The 25,656-nt window shown below is 41.7% G+C and overlaps 1 protein-coding gene across 4 annotated transcripts in view; it reads left to right on the forward strand.

Moving 5' to 3' along the window:
• Positions 1-25,656, forward strand: part of epb41l2 (erythrocyte membrane protein band 4.1 like 2) — a 255,078-nt gene that overhangs the window by 202,565 nt on the left and 26,857 nt on the right. For 2 of the 4 annotated variants that reach the window (XM_070885256.1, XM_070885255.1), the window contains 6 exons: positions 8,585-8,737; positions 12,862-12,959; positions 13,997-14,169; positions 14,854-15,041; positions 20,112-20,174; positions 21,078-21,224. In XM_070885256.1, the coding sequence (XP_070741357.1) occupies positions 8,585-8,737; positions 12,862-12,959; positions 13,997-14,169; positions 14,854-15,041; positions 20,112-20,174; positions 21,078-21,224 (822 nt within the window). The remainder of the gene's footprint in view (positions 1-8,584; positions 8,738-12,861; positions 12,960-13,996; positions 14,170-14,853; positions 15,042-20,111; positions 20,175-21,077; positions 21,225-25,656) is intronic. The other 2 variants (XM_070885257.1, XM_070885258.1) reach the window with 1 other exon arrangement.

The raw sequence follows: 25,656 nt of genomic DNA on the forward strand, positions 1-25,656 counted from the left end.
CTCTAGACTTGACTGTTCCATTGAACTCCGAGCCAACCTCCCTAGTTCTACCCTCCATGAACGAGAGGTGATCCAAAAATCGGCTGCCCATGTCCTAACTTGCACCAAGTCCCGCTCACCCATCTCCCTTGTGCTCGCTAACCTACATTGGCTCCCGTTAAGCAATGCCTCAATTAAAAAAATTCTCAACCATGTTTTCAAATCCCTCCATGACCTCGCCCCTTCCTATCTCTTTTTAATTTCCTCCAGCCCTATATCCCCTGAGATTTCTGCGCACCGCCAATTCTGGCCTTGAGCATCCCTGATTTTAATCGCTCCACCATCAATGGCTGTGCCTTCAGCTGCCAAGGCCCTTGGATTTGGCGTTCTTTCCCTAAACCTCCCCGCTCTCCACCTCTCCTCCTTTTAAGACTCTCCTTAAAACCTACCTCTCCTCTGTCCTAATATCTTCTTTTGTAGCTTGGTGTCAAATTTTGTTTAACGCTCCTGTGAAGCACCTTGGCGGATGTTTTATTATGCAAGTTGTTATTTCTTCGGTACTGTGACTGGGGTGGAAACCTAATTGGAGGGATTCAAACATGGAGTTCCAGGAAAGATGGGCACAGATTTGGGAGGCGACAGCATGTTCAAGGACTTTGGAGAGGAAAGGGAGGTTGGAGATGGGGCAGCAGTTTGCAAGGACTGAAGCGTCAAGGATTCTTTTGAAGGAGACGCATGATGATGGCAGATTTGAAGGGGACAGTAGCCAAGGAGAGAGAACCGTTAACAAAATCAGCTAACACGGGGACCAGGAATGGAAGTTGGGTGGTCAACAGTTCAGTGGGAATAGGGTCGAGGGAGCAGGAGATTGGCTCATGGACAAGCTGAGCTCGGAGAGAGCATGAGGAAGATGAGCGAGGAACCAGAGAATGATGCAAGTTAAGAGCTAGTGGGGGGTGGGGGGGGAATCTTAGAGAACGTTTGGCCAGGTGGGCTAGGGAAAGGGAGGGCAGAGGCAGCTGAATGGATGGTCTCAATCTTGGTGACAAAGAGGTCAATGAGCTCCTCACACTTGTTGCAACCGAGACTCCAGGATGGTATGTTGCCTCCCTGGTGCAAGGGTCAAGGATGTCTCGGAGCGGGTGCAGGACATTCTAAAAAGGGAGGGAGAACAGCCAGTTGTCGTGGTGCACATTGGTACCAACGACATAGGTTAAAAAAAGGGATGAGGTCCTACGAAACGAATTTAAGGAGCTAGGAGCTAAATTAAAAAGTAGGACCTCAAAAGTAGTAATCTCGGGATTGCTACCAGTGCCACGTGATAGTCAGAGTAGGAATCGCAGGATAGTGCAGATGAATACGTGGCTTGAGCAGTGGTGCAACAGGGAGGGATTCAAATTCTTGGGGCATTGGAACCGGTTCTGGGGGAGGTGGGACCAGTACAAACCGGACGGTCTGCACCTGGGCAGGACCGGAACCAATGTCCTTGGGGGAGTGTTTGCTAGTGCTGTTGGGGAGGATTTAAACTGATATGGCAGGGGGATGGGAACCAATGCAGGGAGACAGAGGTAAACAAAAAGGAGGCAAAAGCAAAAGACAGAAAGGAGATGAGGAAAAGTGGAGGGCAGAGAAACCCAAGGCAAAGAACAAAAAGGGCCACTGTACAGCAAAATTCTAAAAGGACAAAGGGTGTTAAAAGAACAAGCCTGAAGGCTTTGTGTCTTAATGCAAGGAGTATCCGCAATAAAGTGGATGAATTAACTGTGCAAATAGATGTTAACAAATATGATGTGATTGGGATTACAGAGACGTGGCTCCAGGATGATCAGGGCTGGGAACTCAACATCCAGGGGTATTCAACATTCAGGAAAGATAGAATAAAAGGAAAAGGAGGTGGGGTAGCATTGCTGGTTAAGGAGCAAATTAAGGCAATAGTTCGGAAGGACATTAGCTTGGATGATGTGGAATCTATATGGGTAGAGCTGCAGAATACCAAAGGACAAAAAACGTTAGTGGGAGTTGTGTACAGACCTCCAAACAGTAGTAGTGATGTTGGGTAGGGCATCAAACATGAAATTAGGGGTGCGTGCAATAAAGGTGCAGCAGTTATAATGGGTGACTTTAATATGCACATAGATTGGGTTAACCAAACTGGAAGCAATACGGTGGAGGAGGATTTCCTGGAGTGCATAAGGGATGGTTTTTTAGACCAATATGTCGAGGAACCAACTAGGGGGGAGGCCATCTTAGACTGGGTGTTGTGTAATGAGAGAGGATTAATTAGCAATCTCGTTGTGCGAGGCCCCTTGGGGAAGAGTGACCATAATATGGTGGAATTCTGCATTAGGATGGAGAATGAAACAGTTAATTCAGAGACCATGGTCCAGAACTTAAAGAAGGGTAACTTTGAAGGTATGAGGCGTGAATTGGCTAGCATAGATTGGCGAATGATACTTAAGGGGTTGACTGTGGATGGGCAATGGCAGACATTTAGAGACCGCATGGATGAACTACAACAATTGTACATCCCTGTCTGGCGTAAAAATAAAAAAGGGAAGGTGGCTCAACCGTGGCTATCAAGGGAAATCAGGGATAGCATTAAAGCCAAGGAAGTGGCATACAAATTGGCCAGAAATAGCAGAGAACCTGGGGACTGGGAAAAATTTAGAACTCAGCAGAGGAGGACAAAGGGTTTGATTAGGGCAGGGAAAATGGAGTATGAGAAGAAGCTTGCAGGGAACATTAAGACGGATTGCAAAAGTTTCTATCGATATGTAAAGAGAAAAAGGTTAGTAAAGACAAACGTAGGTCCCCTGCAGTCAGAATCAGGGGAAGTTATAACGGGGAACAAAGAAATGGCGGACCAATTGAACAAGTACTTTGGTTCGGTATTCACTGAGGAGGACACAAACAACCTTCCGGATATAAAAGGGGTCGGAGGGTCTAGTAAGGAGGAGGAACTGAGGGAAATCCTTATTAGTCGGGAAATTGTGTTGGGGAAATTGATGGGATTGAAGGCCGATAAATCCCCAGGGCCTGATGGACTGCATCCCAGAGTACTTAAGGAGGTGGCCTTGGAAATAGTGGATGCATTGACAGTCATTTTCCAACATTCCATTGACTCTGGATCAGTTCCTATGGAGTGGAGGGTAGCCAATGTAACCCCACTTTTTAAAAAAGGAGGGAGAGAGAAAACAGGGAATTACAGACCGGTCAGCCTGACATCGGTAGTGGGTAAAATGATGGAATCAATTATTAAGGATGTCATAGCAGTGCATTTGGAAAGAGGTAATATGATAGGTCCAAGTCAGCATGGATTTGTGAAAGGGAAATCATGCTTGACAAATCTTCTGGAATTTTTTGAGGATGTTTCCAGTAGAGTGGACAAGGGAGAACCAGTTGATGTGGTATATTTGGACTTTCAGAAGGCTTTCGACAAGGTCCCACACAAGAGATTAATGTGCAAAGTTAAAGCACATGGGATTGGGGGTAGTGTGCTGACATGGATTGAGAACTGGTTGTCAGACAGGAAGCAAAGAGTAGGAGTAAATGGGGACTTTTCAGAATGGCAGGCAGTGACAAGTGGGGTACCGCAAGGTTCTGTGCTGGGGCCCCAGCTGTTTACACTGTACATTAATGATTTAGACGAGGGGATTAAATGTAGTATCTCCAAATTTGCGGATGACACTAAGTTGGGTGGCAGTGTGAGCTGCAAGGAGGATTCTATGAGGCTGCAGAGCGACTTGGATAGGTTAGGTGAGTGGGCAAATGCATGGCAGATGAAGTATAATGTGGATAAATGTGAGGTTATCCACTTTGGTGGTAAAAACAGAGAGACAGACTATTATCTGAATGGTGACAGATTAGGAAAAGGGCAGGTGCAAAGAGACCTGGGTGTCATGGTACATCAGTCATTGAAGGTTGGCATGCAGGTACAGCAGGCGGTTAAGAAAGCAAATGGCATGTTGGCCTTCATAGCGAGGGGATTTGAGTACAAGGGCAGGGAGGTGTTGCTACAATTGTACAGGGCCTTGGTGAGGCCACACCTGGAGTATTGTGTACAGTTTTGGTCTCCTAACCTGAGGAAGGACATTCTTGCTATTGAGGGAGTGCAGCGAAGGTTCACCAGACTGATTCCCGGGATGGCGGGACTGACCTATCAAGAAAGACTGGATCAACTGGGCTTGTATTCACTGGAGTTCAGAAGAATGAAAGGGGACCTCATAGAAACGTTTAAAATTCTGGCGGGGTTAGACAGGTTAGATGCAGGAAGAATGTTCCCAATGTTGGGGAAGTCCAGAACCAGGGGACACAGTCTAAGGATAAGGGGGAAGCCATTTAGGACCGAGATGAGGAGAAATTTCTTCACCCAGAGAGTGGTGAACCTGTGGAATTCTCTACCACATAAAGTTGTTGAGGCCAATTCACTAAATATATTCAAAAAGGAGTTAGATGAAGTCCTTACTACTAGGGGAATCAAGGGGTATGGTGAGAAAGCAGGAATGGGGTACTGAAGTTGCATGTTCAGCCATGAACTCATTGAATGGCGGTGCAGGCTAGAAGGGCCGAATGGCCTACTCCTGCACCTATTTTCTATGTTTCTATCTATGTTTCTAAGAAATAAGCACATAAGAAATAGGAGCACGAGTAGGCCATTTGGCCTCTCGTGCCTGCTCCACCATTTAATAAGATCATGATTGATCTGATCTTGGGCTCAGCTCCACTTCCCTGCCCGCTCCCTATAACCCTTCATTCCCTTATTGTTCAAAAATCTGTATCTCCACCTTAAATATATTCAATGATCCAGCCTCCACTGCTCTCTGGGGCAGAAAATTCCACAGATTTACAACCCTCAGAGAAGAAATTACTCCTCATCTCAGTTCTAAATGGGCAACCCCTTATTCTTAAACTATGCCCCCTAGTTCTAGATTCCCCCACAAGTGGAAACATCCTCTCTGCATCTACCTTGTCGAGCTCCCTCAGTATCTTGTATGTTTCAATAAGATCACACCTCGTTCTTCTAAATTCCCATGAATATAGGCCCAACCTGCTCAACCTTTCTTCATAAGTCAACCCCTTCATCTCTGGAATCAGCCTAGTGAACCTTCTCTGAACTGCCTCCAATGCAAATATATCCCACCTTAAATAAGGAGACCAAAACTGTATGCAGTATTCCAGGTGTGGCCTCACCAATACCCTGTACAGTTGTAGCAAGACTTCCCTAGGTAGTGTTAACAGCTTAAACTTAATTTGACTGTGGGGTGGGGTAGGGGGAAGAAAGAAGAGACATGCATTGGGGATTCATCATTTCAATTACAAGGTTTAGGTTTCGAACCTAACCGAGGGTACTCAGGATGAAGTGACTCCCATCTAAAGTATTTTAAGTTTGCTATGCATAAAACTATGTCTCGGATCTCTCTCTCAACTCCTTCAAAGGAACACTGGGGACCTCTTGCACTTCGTTTGAACCTAAAAGAATGTATCATCAAATTTTCTAGAGCCTGAATAAATAAGGCTGCACCAGGGACCTACAGAACATGTGTTTCCGTGTATCCAGTTAGATACTGCAGTAATTGCCATTACCCCACACAATTTTACTTGCAACCCATGTAAGTAGCAAAGAAAATGCTGAAAACTTCTAATGGGAGGGTATGTTCACCAAGTCCAGAATGGTATCCTCACATATCCAGGGCTGAAAGTTGCACATCAAACTGTGAGGTAGTTAGTTGGAATACCAGATGGCTCCGAGACGGGCAGCACCTGAGGGAACTCCTTGCTGTGCATCTCAATCCTTGGCCGTCTGCTACCATCCTTTGCCCTTTCTCCCCCAATCTCCTCTTTTCCACTGTTTAAGTTCCCCTGGCTCGAATCGTGGTTTAAAGTGCCCACTGCTGGTTTAAAGTGCCCACTAAAGTCCCAACCATGCGTGCTCTTTGTTTTCCTCTGAGCACTGGATCTTTTCTCACATTTGGCTTCCAAGTTCCTGGACTTCTTTGGGCATCATGGGCTAGACTTTCCCCTTCATTTTTGGCGGTTTTCTCGGCGGTACAGCTCTTTTTTGGTGAAAAACCGCCCGGCGAAAGTTTCCTCTTTATTTTTTAAAGAGTTCTACCCATGTGCATCTGCGTGCACTGCCGAGAAAACGGCCCTTAATGGGTTTAATTGAAAAAATTAGTTCTTTTTCCCCCCACCCTAGGCCCAACCGCAGCCTGTGTCTAAATTTTGAGTACTTACTGTCCATTTCGGTAAGAACCGCCCATTTTACCTAGTTTCACCTTTAACTGCCAAGAATCTTTGTGTAAGATCCATTTTCTCACCGGGTGGTATTTTTTCCCTTTTTTATGGAATTTTTTGCCAGCATTATTTGAAGAATCTTAGCGATCTTTCTGTGCGGCAATCGGGCAGTGGGGGGCTTTAGGGAAAGTCTAGCCCCAAGTCTACGCTTCTGCAATGGAGTAGAATGCAAGACTCAGCTGCTATGTCTCGATATGCTGCTCAGTTGCTTAAATTTGAAAGTAACTTGGTCTAACCTACAGCTCATCTACGCCCCCCCCCCCCCCCCCCCACTGCTGCTGTTGCCTGCTGTCCTACTGGTTTTTCAGCTACAGTCTGGTTCCTGGCCAGTGATTCACTCTCCTGGGCCGAAGTACATTTCTCTGTCACTTCAGAATCTTGTGGTGACCTCCAACTTCGCCAATGTTTTTTCTGCCCTGCAATAGATTCTACACACCTGCAGGATCTTCCTCCGATATGCGACCCTTCACATAGTTTCTGGACTCACTTGGCCGCCACAGTTATCAGACTGCTTGTCCGACATCCAGTCCTGGATGAGCAGAAATTTTCTCCAATTAAATATTCAGTCCTTGCCACAAACTGGACATCAGTTGTCGATGCCGTATGCTGACTCCACCACTAGTCAGACTGCATTTTAATTGCAAAAGTCGACCATGGACAACTCTGGGTGCAACCTGATACACGTCTGGATCTTGATATCCCACTCGAGTTGTTAACTCGGGTGCTGGAGTTCCCTTTTCGGGCAAGAATTTGTTTGGAGAATGGAGTTCTTTTAAGAAGCAGGAGCATCAGCAAAAATCATCCATGCAATCCCGGGGCATGGCAGCTGAGGTACAGTCAAAGTTGGACCAATGCCACCAGCTTTGACCCTCCCCCTCACCCCCGCCCCGCCTCACAAAATATGTAGTCCTTTAACTCTCATGGCTGCCCTGCCAGGAAAACCAGCAGAGACCTTAAAAAAAAAAAAAAGCTTGTTCCTAGAAGGTATTTCCAAAATGCTGTTGGGTAGGGAGTTCCAGGATCTTGACTCAGCGATAATGAAGAAATGCCGATTATTTCTCTGTCAGGATGGTGAGTGACTTTGGATGGTGAGTGATTTGGATGGGAACTTGGAGGTGGTGTCCCCATGCATATGTTCTTCAAGGTGGTGGAGGTCACAGGTTTGGGAGGTGCTGCCGAAGAAGCCTTGGCAGCTTGCTGTAGTGCATCCTATAGATAGCACACACTACAGCCACGGTGCACTGGTGATGGAGGGAATGGATGCTGTAGGCAGTGGATGGGGTGCCGAACAAATGAACTGCTTTGTCCTGGACAGTGTCGAGCTTCTTGAGTGTTATTTGAGCTGTACCCATCTAAGCTAGTGGAGAATATTCCGTCACGCTCATGAATTGTGCCTTGTAGATATGAAATGGTTTTGGGGAGTCAGAAGGTGAGCTACTTGCCGCAGAACATCCAGCCTCTGACCGGAGATTATTTTATCACCTTCACTAATGCAACGGTCATAAGTGGTTTCTTGTATCTTGCCTTTGATTCCAAACTAGGTATGATAACTAGTTTTTTTTTTTGATTAAAAGCATTTCTTTCAATCGTCTAAAAATAGTTCTCAAATGGAATTTATGTCCAATCTGTAAGCTACACCTTTTCTGTACTTGGTCCTTGGAGATGCATGCTTGAGCAACTGACAATACCCCCACTTGCAGTACTCTGTTTACTTGATTTAATGTAGCCTTCTCTCTCTGACATGGCAAAAGCAATCACATAGACTGGAATTTTGTAGCCTAACGCACCTGCTAACTTCATTTACAATAAAACAGCGCAAAACTCATTAAATAGTAAAAGTACAGTGTATATAAAAACATGTGCAAAGAAGAAACTCTTAAATGGCTAATTAACATGCTTGGGACATCTTGGATTAAATGAGTCTCTAGATTCATTGTACAAAATTCTGGTTATTGCTATGGCAATATTTCTACTTGAGTTATCACTACTTAGAAGGGACATGTCACTCATGTCCTTTTTTGTGAATACTTGGAGGAAGTCATCAATTTCAAGGTTGTTTTTTATTTTTTGTTAATTTAGGGTCATGATTATTTAATTCTCATGTGTCCCTCCAGTTATCCAATAATTAACCTTAAATAATTTGAAAGGATTCAAAATATTCTACTTCTACTCTGGAGATATTTGTGTTGCAAGTGAGTTATATTTGTCTGCCAATTTATCTTGAAAATTGGCCGTTCGTATGCTCAAGGCACCGCAATACAATGTTGATATTTTAACTAACTTTATTGTTCTTTTGTTGTTTTTTAAATAGGATTCAGAAGGAGTGGATATTATGTTGGGTGTATGTGCGAATGGACTACTCATCTACAAGGATCGTCTCCGAATTAACCGCTTTGCTTGGCCAAAAATTCTTAAAATTTCTTACAAGCGAAGCAATTTTTATATTAAAATCCGACCTGGAGAGGTAAAAATTTATCCAAACATCATTTTGAGATATAGTTGGATTTAGCATTAATTTATTTAAGACTGAGAGATTGCTACTCAGAAGAAGAATGGAGTGCAATTAATAATTTGAACAAGATCAATGTTCATGTTCCATTCTACTGGGATGTAACAACAGTATACTCTGAGCGGGGGAAACCCTAATAGTTGGAAATACACAGGGAGCTGGCAAAAGAAAGGTGCTTGGCAAAGCGGCCACTTTGTGTTTGATTTCCCCATTGTAGAGGAGACTGTGAGCAGGGTACACTAGATTAGAGGTAGGTCATGTAATTTCAAATGGAAGAGGCACTGGAATTCGATCAGAATTAAGAGCAGGAGTAGGCCATTCAGCTGGTCTTCTACCTCAACTCCACTTTCCTCCACTGTGTTCATATATTACTTGATTCCCTTAATATTCAAAAATCTATTTATCTCTGTCTTGAATATACTCAAAGACTGAGCCTCCACAGCCCTCTGGGGTAGAGAATTCCAAAGATTCACCACCCTCTTGAGTGAAGAAGTTTCTCCTCATCTCAGTCCTAAATGGCTGGTCCCTTATTCTGAGACTGTGACCCCTGGTTCTAGATTCTAGCCAGGGGAAACATCTCCCTGCATCTACCCTGTCAAGCCCTGTAAGAAGTTTGTATGTTTCAATGACATCACCTCTCATTCTTCTAAACTCTGGAGAATATAGGCCTAGTCTACTCAATCTCTTCTCATAGGACAATCCCCCATCCAAGGAATCAGTCTGGCGAACCTTCGTTGCACTCCTTGTGGGCAGAGGTAAATGGATAGGTGTTGATCATCCTACGGTTGCATAGGAAGATCATCATCATGCAGTCTCTCGAACGAGGATGACTTGCTTCCACACTAAAAAGGATGTGTTCGCAGATGTTTCAATGAAGGACCCGATATTCTAGTCCTGAACTCCAGGGGTGGAAGATGCCTGTGCGTGGATTTTTTTTTAAACGTGTGGTGACCGTTGCACATCAACCACCACACGGGCTTGACAGAGCTCGGCCTTCATCCAGTGGCAAGAGTTAACCAGGACGACTGGCGACCTGCTCTGCTGCACGGACCTAGTGCGAACACATATCATATATCGCAATGATACAAAGAAATGCATATGTGCCATCCTGGAATTTTAATAGGTTTGAGAGATTACATAATAGTTACCAAGATTTAGGCATGCCAAGTGCCTTAATTCTGGATTATAAATGTAGAAATTCATAATGGGAGATGAATCAAATCTCTTCAAATAAACTCAAATGATCAGGAAAAGGGCAGCTGGAAGTAGGCATGGTGGAAGAGTATACGGTATAACTGAGATTGGTTTCTCCAAAAGTGGGGTAGGGAAAATGTGCTGTACGTTGCAGAAGAGTAGACTATGGAGGGAGGTGTGGAATGTGATGACACGAGAGACCCTGTTGTAGCTGTAGTCGTAGGAGGGGGATGGGCTAAGAAGTTGGACTGACATGGTCAAGGATCCTCTTGACTACTGTGGAGGGGAATGTTTGGTTGAGGAAAAAGGTTTGGTGCCAAAAGTGGAAATTAACAGAGCTAATGTGAAGGCGATGGATGGAGGTTTTATTGGAACTGGAGTGGGAAGAAGCAGTAAGCTTGTAATAGATTTCTGTGGAAAGCTCACTGCTAGATATGGAAAGAGGAAAGCCCAGGAATGGAGTCCGTGATGGACCATGAGGGATGGGTGGAAATTGGAAGCATAGTAAATTAAATCCTCTAGATCCAAGTGAGAGCATGAAGCCGGACCAACGCAGTTGTCAGTATATTGAGAAAGAGCTTGGAAAGGGCCTGAGTAGAATTGAAAACCATGTTCCAGTCTGCAAAAGGACACAACGCCTTGTTATCCGGAGAGAGAGAGTGGAAACATTTTTCAAGGGGAGAACAAGTTGAACCAAGTGGAGGAGGATGGTAAACTGTTTGGGCTGCTAGTCGAGGAAGAAGTGGACCGTCCAGCTGGTGAGGAACGAAGGTGTCGAGAGATTCTACATCCATAGTGAAAAGGAAATAATAGTGGCTGGAATATCTGAAATTGTTAAAGCTGCAGAGATCATTTGAGAAGTCATAAATATAGATGGGTAGGGAATGGATGGCTAGAAGAAATACATTCTAGATGTGAGAAAATTAGTTCAGTAGGACAAGGGCAGTCTGAAACAATTGGTCTGCCAGGACAGTCCTATTTGTATATCTTGGGGAGGAGGCAGAGATAGACTGCCTGGTGTTGGGGCGAGATTTGAAATAGTACAAAGATCTCCAGAACAGATGAAATCAGTTATAGCATGGGAAATAATTGGATAGCTTTACCAAAGAGCTGTCATGGACACGATGGGCCGAATGGTAATGGCCTCCTGTGTTGTCTCATTCTGATTCTATAAGAAATAATGCACTTGCATTCATATGGTGCCTCATCATGCCATTGGATGAGCGAAAATTTTCTCCAAATATTAAGACCGAAGCCATTGTCTTTGGTTCCTGCCACAAACTGTGTTCTCTAGCCACTGACTCCATCCCTCTCCCTAGCATCTGTCTGAGGCTGAACCAGACTATTTGCAACCTCGGTGTCATATTTGACTCTGAAATGAGTTTACGGCCACACATCCGCAGCATAACTTAAACCACCTGTTTCCACCTCTGGAACACTGCCCGTCTCCGCCCCTGCCTCAGCTCATCTGCAGCTGAAACTCTCATCCATGTCTTTGTTACCTCTCGACTTGACTACTCCAGCACACTCCTGGCTGGCCTCCTATATTCTACCCTACGTAAACTTGAGGTCATCCAAATTTCGGCAGCCCGTGTCCTAACTCGCACCAAGTCCTGCTCACCCATCACACCTGTGCTCACCGACCTACATTGATTGGCTCCCGGTTAAGCAATGCCTCGATTTCAAAATTCTCGTCCTTGTTTACAAATCCTTCCATGGCCTTGCCCCTCCCAATCTCTGTAATCTCCTTCAGCCTCAACTCCCCCAAGATATTAGCGCTCCTCAAATTCTGCCCTCTTGAACATCCCTGATTATAATTGCTCAACCATTGGTGGCTGTGCCTTGAGCTGCCTAGAATCTCAAGCTCTGGAACTCCCTCCCTAAACCTCTCCACCTCTCTTTCCTCCCGAAACCTCTCCACCTCTCTTTCCTCCCTTTCCTCCTTTAAGACGCTCCTTAAAACCTACCTCTTTGACCAAGCTTTTGGTCATGTGCCGTAATTTCTTGTTGTGTGGCTCGGTCTCAAATTTATTTATTTTGTCTTAAAACACTGCTGTGAAGTTTTACTATGTTAAAGGCACTATATAAATACAAGTTGTTGTTGTTAGACTCAGATTTAAAAAAGGAGGACTGCAACAGCACACTCTGGAGGAGCAGGGTATCCCTGACAGCAGCTCCCTGATTTCTGTGTTTAACTGCACAGTGGGTACTCCAGAAGTTGCTGTCAGATTGTCTCCATTATAACAATGAGCGCTGATAGATTCACCGTTAATTCTCATCGCAAATTCTGAGCCTACATTATATTGATAGCTTTGGTTGAAGAAGTCTCTTCCGTCATTTAATTTTGGCCTTTCAGAATGACAACTCTACAGTCTTTCCATTACAGCATCCAGTTGTATCTTCCATGAGTCCACTACTCTGGCCTCAAACACTCTTGGCAACTCTATCCAGCTGAAGATCACCCTCTGAGACTTCTGACATCTGCTTTTAAATTTTCCCTTAAATGAGCTAATCACATATCAGGTATCCAGGTATGACACTTGGATGAGTTGAGACTTTAAAAAAGTGTTTTTATATGTTAGCTTTACAAGATGCTTTGTAGTCGGTATGTGGCATTAGAAATGCCAGTTAACACGGGACTGGTATAATGCAAAGTTAAAATAAAATCATCTCCTATTTGGTTCTCAGTAACAACATTTTCTTAATCTCATGTCCTTTTGAAAGACATGGGGTCCTTTTTTGTCGATTACCAAAGAGTTAAAAACAAATTGCGTTTGTTTAAACAGTAGTACAAAGGTTGATTTCTTGTCGAAACAAATGATTTTATTTTTGTTGTGAGCCCCTATTTACTGCTGAGAGGATGTAATTACATTCATTCTTTCCAGACAGAGCAGTTTGAAAGTACTATTGGTTTCAAGTTGCCTAACCACCGAGCAGCAAAGAGATTGTGGAAGGTTTGTGTGGAGCATCACACTTTTTTCAGGTAAAGGTTCTGTAATTGTTGGGTTAATCAAAGTTAATGAAGGCTAATCTTAAATTTGTCAAATACACATGCACATAGTCCTGACATAAGGGTATTGGTGGTAGTAATCCAAAGTGATCCAAACTATACGAATGGCAGTGTACAAATTGTCCCTTTGATTTAATTTTCTTTGTTTTGTTATAAATTTCCAAGCACATCTACCTATAACAGATTGCCTCATACATAAGCGTATACAGGTACGACCTCCCAAATCCGGACATCGCGCAGATCGGTGGAGGGGTTGTCCGAAATCCGTTAAAAGAAATTCCGAAATCCGGACAATTTTTTCACAATAGTAAATATACACCAACCCCCCCCCCCCCCCCCAGCCACATGCACAAACATTAACCAAAAAAAAATTATTAGAAATCACAAAGCATTCACAAGACACTTAACTATCGAATCGCTGCAAAATAATTTTTTTTTTAAATATAAAAACTTTAACTTGCCTTTTTTACAGGTCTTCATGCCTACCACTGTCCCAAGGCCTGCAACACAGGTTTTTCTCTTTTTTTCTTACTAACTACGGGTCACCGCTGAGCCAAATAGGTTTCCGGATTTGGGACGTTGGATTTCGTCTCCGAAATCCGGAAATACCCAAACCTTGGCCCAGGCGTTTCCAGATTCGGGACGAATACCCAAAATCCGGAACGATCTCGGTCTCAAGGTTTCCGGATTTGGGAGATCGTATCTGTACGATAAAGGAAGAAAGAGTAAAGGAGTATTTTCAGTATGAAGTACTCTCTACACAAACACACATCTGAAATGGAGGTTTTTTTTTAGAGGCGGCAAAATGAATTGTCTTGTGTTCATTCTCAAAGTGGGAGATTTTCACATTTAGCCGGCCAAAATGCAAACTACTGAAAAAGCTCCCCTTGTCTAATGGTTATTTTCAAAGTTTGAGCCAAAACTTGAAAATGTAACAATTTAATTTGTGTACAAATATTGCAAAAGATTTAGTTTTGAATTTATAAAACACTTAAAATTGTTATTTACAGGTTGCTATCCCCTGAACAAACTCCAAAAAGCAAGTTTCTGACTTTAGGATCAAAGTTCCGTTACAGTGGTCGCACCCAGGCTCAAACACGCGAGGCCAGCACCCTCATAGACAGACCTGCACCATATTTTGAACGTACTTCGAGCAAGCGAATGTCCAGAAGTCTTGATGGAGGTAGGTGGTGGGGTGATGAATCTCAATAAGCCATCAGATTGTAATTCATCCTTAGAAGGAAAATCTAGTAGAAGCACTTTAAGTAATCCACAATGTCCCTTTTAAATCTAATTTTTTTGAAATAAAAGATGCCCATTATTTTCAGTTTTTTTTTCTCCAGAGCTTCTCCAGTTATGTCTTATGGGCACTATTTTGTGTAGCTTTGAAGCTGATCTGAAGCAGACTGTACCCATAAAACCCTACCAGCAGGGTATGCAACAATAGCCAGTCAGAAGTATGACTTTATTTTTAAGGTTACGTGACTTTTGTATAGTTTCTCTGGCTTGGTTTTGACACTAGGAAGTAGATTTTTCTGGCCCTATAATCTGGGTATACTGTCTTCCCTGGACACAATGAATACAGGAAAATCAGACTGGGAGGACTGCACTTCCGTATGGGAGCCTACCCAATTATCTGTATCTTCTCTAATTTTCCTCTATTTGCTGCATCAGTATGCCTAGGCCCAGGTCCAGAAAAATATACCCTAGATGTCTGAAAGCATTTCATTTCTCAGCACTGATGTCTCTCACCTTGGTGGAGAAGGAAAAGCATACAACAGACAAACTCCTGTATTTGGTGTATCTTTTGAGCATTTATATAATGATATAAGCACAAAAAAAGTTTTATCTTCTCTGACCGCTCCAGCAGATGGCATTAATGAGGTGGGCCTGCTACAGGATTCATCTTCTCTAGGTGTTTCTCCGAGTTCAACGGCAGAGGTCACTGCCACAACTGTTGGTGTCATTAAAGTAGCAGCAGATGAAAAGACAGCAGCAAAAGACAAAACCACTCTTTCAAAAGCTTTGCAGCTGGAAATGCCTGTGGAAACAAAGGTACTGTACTTTTTATTAAACAAAACTGTTAGCGCTTTGATTAGTCAATAATTAATGCACACAAGGGATTAATTGAAGTAGACAGTCTTGCAAAGTGCACGATAGTGAGTATAATACATAGCATGCAAATGGTTCAGGATTTTTTTCCCCCTCCAACTTGTCAGATGATTTAAAGCTGCATTGGGCACGTGTGATATTTTATCAAGTATTTCTTGGGCAGGGGGAAGGAAAAGAATTGCAGGCAAATCTGCTTGTGTGTGATCTATTATATGGGAATATTTGACTGGCTATCGATCATTGGAACTTTCACCATGGATAAATTAACAGCAGTTTCTTGAACTTCATGTAGAGATGAAATCCATTGTGCTGCACTAATTAATTCCTGGTGGTGAAGAGAGGTAGCTACTATGAGAGGAAGGGGAGAAAATCAGAAGTGGTCTCTGGCTTGGGGGAAAGGAATGGGGACAGGGGGGAAATAACAAAAAATGAACTTTATCTCTCACTAGTAAGGTTTTTCCTCTTATTGATCTTAAATAGACGAAAGAAAGTATAATTTAATCCCCTGAAGTTTTATCCACTACCTGCCGCTACCTTATGATGATAGATTGAGTAGACTGGGTCTTTACCCGTTGGAGTTCAGAAGGATGAGGGGGGATCTTATAGAAACATTTAAAATAATGAAAGGGATAGACAAGATAGAGGCAGAGAGGTTGTTTCCACTGGTCGGGGAGACTAGAACTAGGGGGCACAGCCTCAAAATACGGGAGAGCCAATTTAAAATAGAGTTGAGAAGGAATTTCTTCTCCCAGAGGGTTGTGAATCTATGGAATTCTCTGCCCAAGGAAGCAGTTGAGGCTAGCTAATTGAATGTATTCAAGTCACAGATAGATAGATTTTTAACCAATAAGGGAATTAAGGGTTATGGAGAGCGGGCGGGTAAGTGGAGCTGAGTCCACGGCCAGATCAGCCATGATCTTGTTGAATGGCGGAGCAGGCTCGAGGGGCTAGATGGCCTACTCCTGTTCCTAATTCTATGTTCTTAGGTTCTTATTGGAAAATCGAGCTGTCAGAACCCACACCGTTTGCCTTCATTTACATTAATGACAGAAAAATCAGGTGTGTGCTCCAATCTTCCCTATGTTTTGGTATTGTTGCACTTGAGTGATCCTGGATGCAGATGCAGGAAAATCTCCCCTTAAATTTGTAAAGCAGCTGAACTGTGTTGCATTATATTTCAAGTGCCACTGTTAAATGCAAAGTATTCATAATGGCTAACGGTAACATAATATAGGAATGTAACAGGGCCATGACTTATAAAATGTAGCTATGCACTTTATAGAAAAAACTGAGTAAATTTACTATTCATAAACTAGTTTCTTGTGTTTTGAATTTCAAGTTGAATAGATGTATGGTTGGGAGGAGAAAGCTGGGTGCTAACCAAGCTAAACTTTAATGAAAATTATTGTGCAAAAGGTCTAATGTGCTTGCTTGTTTTTCCTGTGTTGTGTTTTCCCTATCCATCTTGCAAAGTCTAAAGTTGTCAGCCTCCATTCGTTTGAATTTGCAGCACTTCCTGAGCGACTTTCTGACTAATATTGTTTCTCTTCTTTTTTTGTTTCCTTTCTGTCCTCTATACTTTGTGGAACATAAACATATGTGTCGACTGGGTTTAATTTAGTTTGATTACATATACCCCCCATCTCCGACATATTCCAACTATTCCCTCTCTCTAAATCTTTTTCCTATTCCTGAGACAGATTTTCTCTCTGACATTTCAGAGGATAGTGTATTTTCAACTGGTGAATTAGACCAAGAATATATTTTTGAGTCTATTTCTTCTAATCCTAGTCTGCACATAGCATCTCCAGAGCATGATGCAGTATTAACTCCTCATTATCCTGATCCTGTATTTACCACACCTGCTCAGTGTCCTAATCCTACAGTACAGGACCTGAAGGAAATAAAAATTGACTCTAGTCTTGTAATAAAGACATTGGGTCTCGTATTTCTAAATCTATATAAATTTTTTCCTCCCAAATTCCCTTCATTGCTTGATGAGGATGGTTACATCAACTTTCCCAGCCTTCCTGATGACTGTGCTGCTTTGATTCCACCAAGCATTCAAAAATACATTCCTATTACTTCTCCATCCCTTATTCCTTCCATCATCCTTGTCTTTGTGCTGCTTCTGTCTGCATCCCAGTCTGTCCCTTTCTCACTCACTTTTTCCCTTCCTCTTGCTCTGTCTCTCTGTTACCTGGAGCCTAAGGCGACTACATTATACGCCTCTTATGACAATGACCTGAATGAGAAAGCAGAGGAAGAGGAGGTGTGTAATTTTGTCGCTTAATGTGTGGCATTTGAAAGTAATTTTTTTTTGTATGGAAAGTTATAAAACAATTAGAAATGTAGTTCTTTTTAAGGGGAAGAGAAGAGAATATGAGCTTTTGGACTGATATTGAATCTTGTACTGTTTTGTCTGGAACTCTGTCCTATTTCTGTCAGTTCTATTGTCTGCAAATTTCGCATCTAATTTTTTAGTGCCTGAACACACTATTTTGTATTGTAGACAGACTGTTTCCTACAAATCTGGGAGTGGGCATCTTCAAATCTAATTTGGAAACCACTTGATCTGTAATTATTTTCCACTTTTTAAAAAAAAAACCTCTCCAATTACTTGAATAGATGTTTTTCAGTCAATGAAATTTCATCGTTAATGCCTTTTTTTTTTAAATTGTGAAAATTTGATACCTGTCCAAAATCTATTCCAGGTGTTTACATTTTGGGGAACTGACATTGCAGCAAATGTAAAGCAGGTGGCACTGTTTCACTTCAAAATAGACAAGGTTGTGCTCAAAATCAGAGCTACATACTTTACGGTTACTTCCCACTTCCCACCCAGCTTGCTCCTTCTCTTTCTTCTCTCCACTCAATTCTAACAGTTTTTGATTGATCAGTTGGAACACTGCAACCAGCCAGAGTGACCACAATGGGCTTTTTGGATCCTACCCATTCCTACTGTAGACATGATATAAACAGTGTAGATATTCCATACATAAGAACATAAGAAATAGAAACAGGAGTAGGCCATACGGCCCCTCGAGCCTGCTCCGCCATTCAGTAAGATTATGTCTGATCTGATCATGGACTCGGCTCCATTTCCCTGCCTGCTCCCCATAACCCCTTATACCCTTATCGTTTAAGAAACTGTCTTTTTCTGTCTTAAATTTATTCAATGTCCCAGTTTCCACAGCTCTCTGAGGCAGCAAATTCCACAGATTTACAACTCTCAGAAGAAATTTCTCCTGTTTTAAATGGGCGGCCCCTTATTCTAAGATCATACCCTCTAGTTCTAGTCTCCTCCATCAGTAGAAACATCCTCTCTGCATCCACCTTGTCAAACCCCCTCATAATCTTATACGTTTCGATAAGATCACCTCTCATTCTTTTGAATTCCAATGAGTAGAGGTCCAACCTACTCAACCTTTCCTCATAAGTCAACCCCCTCATCTCCGGAATCAACCTTGTGAACCTTCTCTGAACTGCCTCCAAAGCAAGTATATCCTTTCGTAAATATGGAAACGGAAACTGCATGCAGTATTCTAGGTGTGGCCTCACCAATACCCTGCATAGCTGTAGCAAGACTTTCCTGCTTTTATACTCCATCCCCATTGCAATAAAGGCCAAGATTCCATTGGCCTTCCTGATCACTTGCTGTACCTGCATATTATCCTTTTGTGTTTCATGCACAAGTAGCAATCTTTCTCCATATAAATAATAACTTGCTCTTTGATTTTTTTTTCTGCCAAAGTGCATGACCTCACACTTTCCAACATTATACTCCATCTGCCAAATTTTTGCCCACTCACTTAGCCTATCAATGTCCTTCTGCAGTTTTTTTTGTGTCATCCTCACACACTGCTTTTCCTCCCATCTTTGTATCATCAGCAAACTTGGCTACGTTACACTCAGTCCCTTCTTCCAAGTCATTAATATAGATTGTAAATAGTTGGGGTCCCAGCACTGATCCCTGCGGCACCCCACTAGTTACTGGTTGCCAACCAGAGAATGAACCATTTATCCCGACTCTCTGGTTTCTGTTAATTAGCCAATCCTCTATCCATGCTAATATATTACCCCCAACCCCGTGAACTTTTATCTTGTGCAGTAACCTTTTATGTGGCATCTTGTCAAATGCCTTCTGGAAGTCCAACTACATCACATCCACTGGTTCCCTTTTATCCACGTATGTACGTATGTCTATGCAAAGCAGTGTCCCCTCAAATAATCACCTTTAATTTAAAATATATATATATTCACTGGCCCTCTGTTTCCCCTCAAAAAGCAGGTACTCAATACGTAAGTTGGCAAATAGTCATGCTTTTAACTGTTTACTCCTGTCTGTAAAATGTAAAAATTCTGCAAGTTTTTCTCAACGTCAGGGAAAAAGTGGGATTTAATTAGTGTAAATAGTTACTTGGTGTAAATTTACGTATGGTATGTGTAAATGTCTCTGATAATTCAAACTATTCTAGCCCTATTAGTATGATCTTGTATGTGCAATAGTTACATATGTGCAATAGATAAATGTTCAAAAAACAATTTCAGCTTTTTTAATTTCACCATTGCAAATACTATAAAGTTGTGGAAGTTTGTGGAGGGTGGGTAAAAAGACATTGAAACCAGAGGCAGATGAAGTATGCAAACTGTGCTTCAAATTGTTTTTATTTGCATATAATAGTCATTTTTATTGACTACTTCTTCAAAATAGCGAAGAAATAATAAAGTTTTCTTTTGCAACTTGCTGGATGCACTCGGAACAGGAAGAAGAAGCACTGCAGCAGCAAAAGGTTGATGCAACTTAACTTGCATTCTTTCAGTCCTTTTCCCATTTCACCTATGTGGCTTTGAATGTTTTAGAATGCCATGTGGGGTGTGGTAGTGTACCTTTCTGATTCTGGGATTTTTTTCCCCCGAATTTTAGCTCTGTTTTGGTGCCTGCATGTTCAATATGATTTTATTTCTTTTTACGTTGGAATTTTCTTTCCTTTTTTTCTTTCAATTTCACAGAATAAGTCATTGAGCATAGAAGGAGAAAATATTTATATCAGACATAGCAATTTAATGTTGGAGGTTTGTATAAAATCTAAGTACTTAGATGGGCTGATATTTTGCATTGGATGACCTTTCACTAGCAGGCTGTTGCCGTGGACTTTGCATGTAATGCATGGGAATGAAAATCATTTTGAATGCATGTTATACCTCCCAAGGTTGTATTTCTCATTCTGTGCTGTAGTGGACTAGCTTGGGATATCAGCATGCAGTGATGACTATAAACTGAGTGGCAGGTAGAAACAAAAGTATTTTATTACAGTTACATCAAGATGAATGAGCACATTTACTAACCAGGATTACTGCAGACTAGTAACCAGACTAATTGACTGTTTTTATATAATCTTCTGGTTTTACCAAATAATATATATAATATATACTAAAATCAAATACACCATTCCAGGTTTCATTCTAAATGTGCAGTTACATATGCCTAGTCTCACTGAACATCTCTCAGAAGGTATTGGTTATTTACATTTTATTTTGTTTTATAAAACTTACACCACCTGTGCTCTTAACATGGTTTCTAAACTTTACAGCAAATACAAGAAGCCTATTTCACAGTTGATCATGATTGCCCGATATCTAACACAGATACACCTGAAATGTTCTCCATTTCAGTACAAATTAATATTAAATGTTCCGAGCCACTAATGTAATAATGGTACTGTCTAAATTGTACTATTGAAAGACTGGCATTAGTAGGCAAGGAATATCTGGTGTTGATACTGGGTTTATGCAAGTAAATTCTAAACTATTGAATTAAGATCTACAAAAAAAAAAAAAAACCAGTAGGCTACTTTCTTAAATCAATAAAGAACCAATTTTTAGTGAGCCTAGGTATTCCTGTGCTTTGCTCATTTTTTGACTAATTTAGTTTTGATCTGTTGTCTCATTCTTATTGTGTACATGTGCGGAAATTAGGATCTTGATAAGACCCAGGAGGATCTATTGAAACATCAAGCTAGCATTAGCGAGCTAAAACGCAGTTTCATGGAATCCACACTTGAACCACGTCCAAATGAATGGGAAAATCGGTTGACCAAACCCTTATCACTGCAAACAGAAGGGGTATGTGTCAGAAGTAGAATTTCAGGATTTAATTGGCTTGATCCAACTTGAAGGATGTTTATGTTTGCGTAGCTTGTAATGCTTTCATACATAGAAAGTGTGAACTAATCAGTTATTTGCAATACTAATTTGGATCAGCATCTTTGTGTTCGGGTGCAGTAACAAATTATGATATTGACAACTTACCAATCATTTCTAATTTATTCCTATTCAATAATTGCATTGTTTTATGTAGAAACCCAAATTATTATTTCAAACCCAGTACTTTGTGTTCAATACCTATTAGTTTTAGTGAACACCTGAGGAACTCTTAATGTTGTTATTTTTAAACTTAATCTCAAAACATTTTCAAAAGATTTATGGGGTAATTCCAAAATCCTGCAATACTAGCTGCAAAGTCATATTTGAAGGAAGTGCAGATTGGAGATAGGTCTACAATATTGTGGCCTTCAGTCTCCAACCACTGTTCTGCAAGCTTTCCACCTGGGAACTGTGAATTGTGCCTTTAAAGTATTGAGATTACACCTTGGCATTGCCAGTCCAGTAACATTTTCCATATTGGAGCCACAACAATTTCTTCACCTGGTGAAGATGTTCATTTTGAAATCAAGATTTGGAAAATTTTCCATATGCGTTCAGTGGATATGGGTTGCATTTTCAGTCTTTGAGAATTTTCAATTTGTGAAATATATTTTAGGACATGGTTTTTGTAAAGCTATAATTTAAGGACCTGGAGTTTCTACGTGATTTCCTCTGTTAACAACTTAATCTGGGCAGAATAAAATCACTTGGCGCAAAAGATCGCGGAATTTTAAGCGCAAGTGAGTTGTGCCCATAACTATATTACACTTAATTATCTGCGATCTTTAAAGCTTGTTCACCTAAACCAGTCCCCACCCACAAAACTGGCAACTACACCAGGTCGGAAAGGTGAGTTTTCGCACATTACGTCCAGATTCTCATGGCGCACAGACACTCATGGTCACGTGAAGCTAGCATTAATCATCTGACAAGAAGTCAATGGAAGCCACAGGTCTGCCCTGCTGCAGATATCATCATAGTTGAAGAACGACTCATTTCTTGGCTTTACAGTCAATTACGTTACTTGATTGCGCTGATTCGTAAGAGATTTTACATTCGGACTTATCCTAATGAGTGCGCAGAAACTTGGGTGCAATTTCATTTCGGCAGAACTAGCACAGTATCTGATGCATTTTGGGTGGAATTCGCAGATTTCACCCCTAGCAGAAACTCCATGCCAATTAAATGTTCTAGATAATGTTGCAAGCGAGGCTTTTTCCATGTTTTTTTTTAAACGTTGTTATCTTATCTTCTGTAAAATTTGTACATTTGTGTAGGTTTCTTGTATGTCTTTGTGACTTGGTCTGTTTTCTGGTGTTGGTGTAGTGTTTATATGTTTGTTTCCATTTCCCCTTCCTTTAAAAATAGATCAACATTTTGTGCTCATCATGGCAAAGGACATTAGCACTTGGGGATCAAGCAGGTCTCATTTGAAGCACCCACTAATGCCATCAAGCAACTGCCAGGTCAGGGGTAGCATACAGCTGCAGAACAAAGTTCTCTCTACCTTGTCCCAGATCAGTACCCCCTACCACACTTGTGACACTATCCCTATTTACAATCTATATTAATTACTTGGATGAAGGGACCGAGTGCATTGTAGCCAGATTTACTGATGATACAAAGATAGGTGGGAAAGCAAGTTGTGAGGAGGACACAGATTCTGTAAAAGGATAAAGATATGCAACAGCCACCCCATGTTAAAAGAATTCACACACCAGCATCTTCCACCATTTAAAATCAATCACTTGAGTACTAATTTTTAGTGTGGAAGCAAGTCATCCTTGACTCCGAGGGACTGCCTATGATGATGATAGGTTAAGTGTGAGCAAAAATTTGGCAGATGGAGTATAATGTGGTAAATTGTGAGGTTATTTTAGTAGGAAGAATAGAAAAGCAAAGTATTATTTAATGGGGAGAGACCTGAATGCTGTGGTACAGAGGAATCTGGGGGTTCTCGTACATGAAACACACACTTAGTATGCAGGTACAGCAAGTAATTAGGAAAGCAAATGGAATGTTGACCTTTATTCCAAGGGGGATGGAGTATAAGAGCAGGGAAGTCTTGCTACAATTGTACAGGGTGTTAGTGCGACCACACCTAGAGTACTGCGTACAGTTTTGGTCTCCTTATTTAAGAAGGGATATACTTGCATTGGAGGCAGTTCAGAGAAGGTTCATTAGGTTGATTCCTGGGATGAAGGGGTTGTCTTATGAGGAAAGGTTGAGCAGGCCTGTACTAATTGGAGTTTAGAAGACTGAGGTGATCTTATTGAAACATACTAGATTCTCAGGATAGATGACTGGATTGATGCTGAGAGAATCTAGAACTAGGGGGCATAGTTTCAGAATAAGGGGTCACCCATTTAAAAAGACGAGGAGGAATTTCTTCTGAGGGTCATGAATCTTTGGAATTCTCTATCCCAGAGAGTTGTGGAAGCTGAGTCATTGAATATATTCAAGGCTGAACTGTAGGGGAGTCGAGGGTTATGGGGAACAGGCAGGAAAGTGGAGTTGGAGCCAAGATCAGATCAGCCATGATCTTCTTGAATGGCAGAGCAGGCTCGAAGGGCCGTATGGCCTACTCCTGCTCCTATTTCTTGTGTTCCTACGGTTGACATTGCCATTGACAAATTCGTGGATGGAGCTGACTAAGAATTGGGTTGCGATTTTCCAAAGTTATTTCATGTATGATGCATACAGCCAGCAAGAGCGCCATTCTTCGTTCTGTTTGTCTGGGCAGGATTCAATCTTGGGTCCCAGAGATTGAAGGAATATTCTGCTAACTCTATGCACAATCCAGGACCAACAAGCAAAACTTGAATCTATTTAGTTAGTTTCATCTGACTTAAACTTTTCTGTTTCTGGTTCTCGGATTCTGTTTTTTCTTTTTTTTTAACATGATTATCAATCTTGATATTTTTCTTCATCCACTTCTGTGGTTTTATTGCTTTGGAAAGATCTTGATCAAAATGTTGCTATGGGCCGATTTATGTAATGCATTGGTCATTTATTAATACCGAAGCATACGTTCTCTAGAATAACAATATTATTACATGGTGCAAAGAATTTTGATCACTCTGTAAAACCACAACATAAATTTGTTTGTGAAGATTTACTCAGTTACATATTCCTAATGAAATTATGGGCCCAAATTTGCCCAGGAGTTGCTCTGTTTTTTTTTTGGAGCAACTTGATTTTTCTGGAGTGTCTTAAAAATCCCCATTCTGCACATTTAATTTGCGCCAGTGTAAGTGAGTTAGTTAGGATTTTTTTTTGTTTTTTTTCCAAAAAGGGATGTTACTAGCCACCTATGCCCGTTTTGACCATTTAAGCCAGTTTGTACAGCTAATAGTTGCTCCAAGCTAATTTATGCCAGCATATATGGCCACTTGTGGCCACACAGAAAACCCTTGCGGAGAGTTAAGAAATCAGCGCAGGTAGGTACTTAATGACTTGACTAAAGAATGTGAATAGGATCAAACAGCTATACAGGACATCATATGATAAACTTCGCAAAGTTAATTTACTATACAACAGAAGCATTCATGGAAGCTTAAACTACAAAAATTAAAAAGTAAATAGACAAAACATATTTACATAATGTTTTCAAAATATCCAAATAAAAAATAGAAGTACCTCCTGCTCGTAGGAAAGTATTTTCATCAACAGGGTTAAGGAAAGTCTTGAGTGAAATTACTGGCTACACAATAATCTCTCACTTTCCTCCCCCCCGCCCCCAAATCAAAACTCTCCTCTCTCTTTCCCCCCCCTGCTCCCGATCAAAAGTCTCCGTTTCTTGTAGCCCTCAGTGCGGGAAGGCAGCGGCCGGCCTGTGCGGCAGTCTACTCGGCCCGGGATAGGGGCAGGTCACGTTGGGTCCCACGCTGCAGGCATGCATCATCACAGTCATGGGAGGAGCTACTGCGCATGCGGACAGCTGCCAGCACTCTTTTTAGGTGCAGGGCCCTAGCTCAGCCCCCCAATGGACTCGCCATGCCAAGCCCCAGAAGAGTCGGCAGAGGGGCCAGAATCCCAGGACATATTTTTGGCGCCATTTGGATCGTAGGAAGTCGGCGCATCTCCTGTGGGTGCGCCAAAAAAATGGGAGGGCCAAATTTGGGCTCTATAAACCTGTTCTTTTATATGAAAAAAAATTACTTCGAATCTGAACAATTTCCAACATAGCTGTGGGAACACTGACATTAAGTGAAGTAAACTGGAGATGTTAAATTTCATGTTGTATGGACATGGAGTTAAATAATAATTTCTAATGAATTCAAAGGCATTTAATTGCAGAATACCACTTTCATTTGATATGTGCATTTATAATTCTGAAATTCTTATGTAG

The sequence above is a fragment of the Pristiophorus japonicus genome, chromosome 7, assembly GCF_044704955.1.
Source record: "Pristiophorus japonicus isolate sPriJap1 chromosome 7, sPriJap1.hap1, whole genome shotgun sequence".
Classification (NCBI taxonomy): Eukaryota; Metazoa; Chordata; class Chondrichthyes; family Pristiophoridae; genus Pristiophorus; species Pristiophorus japonicus.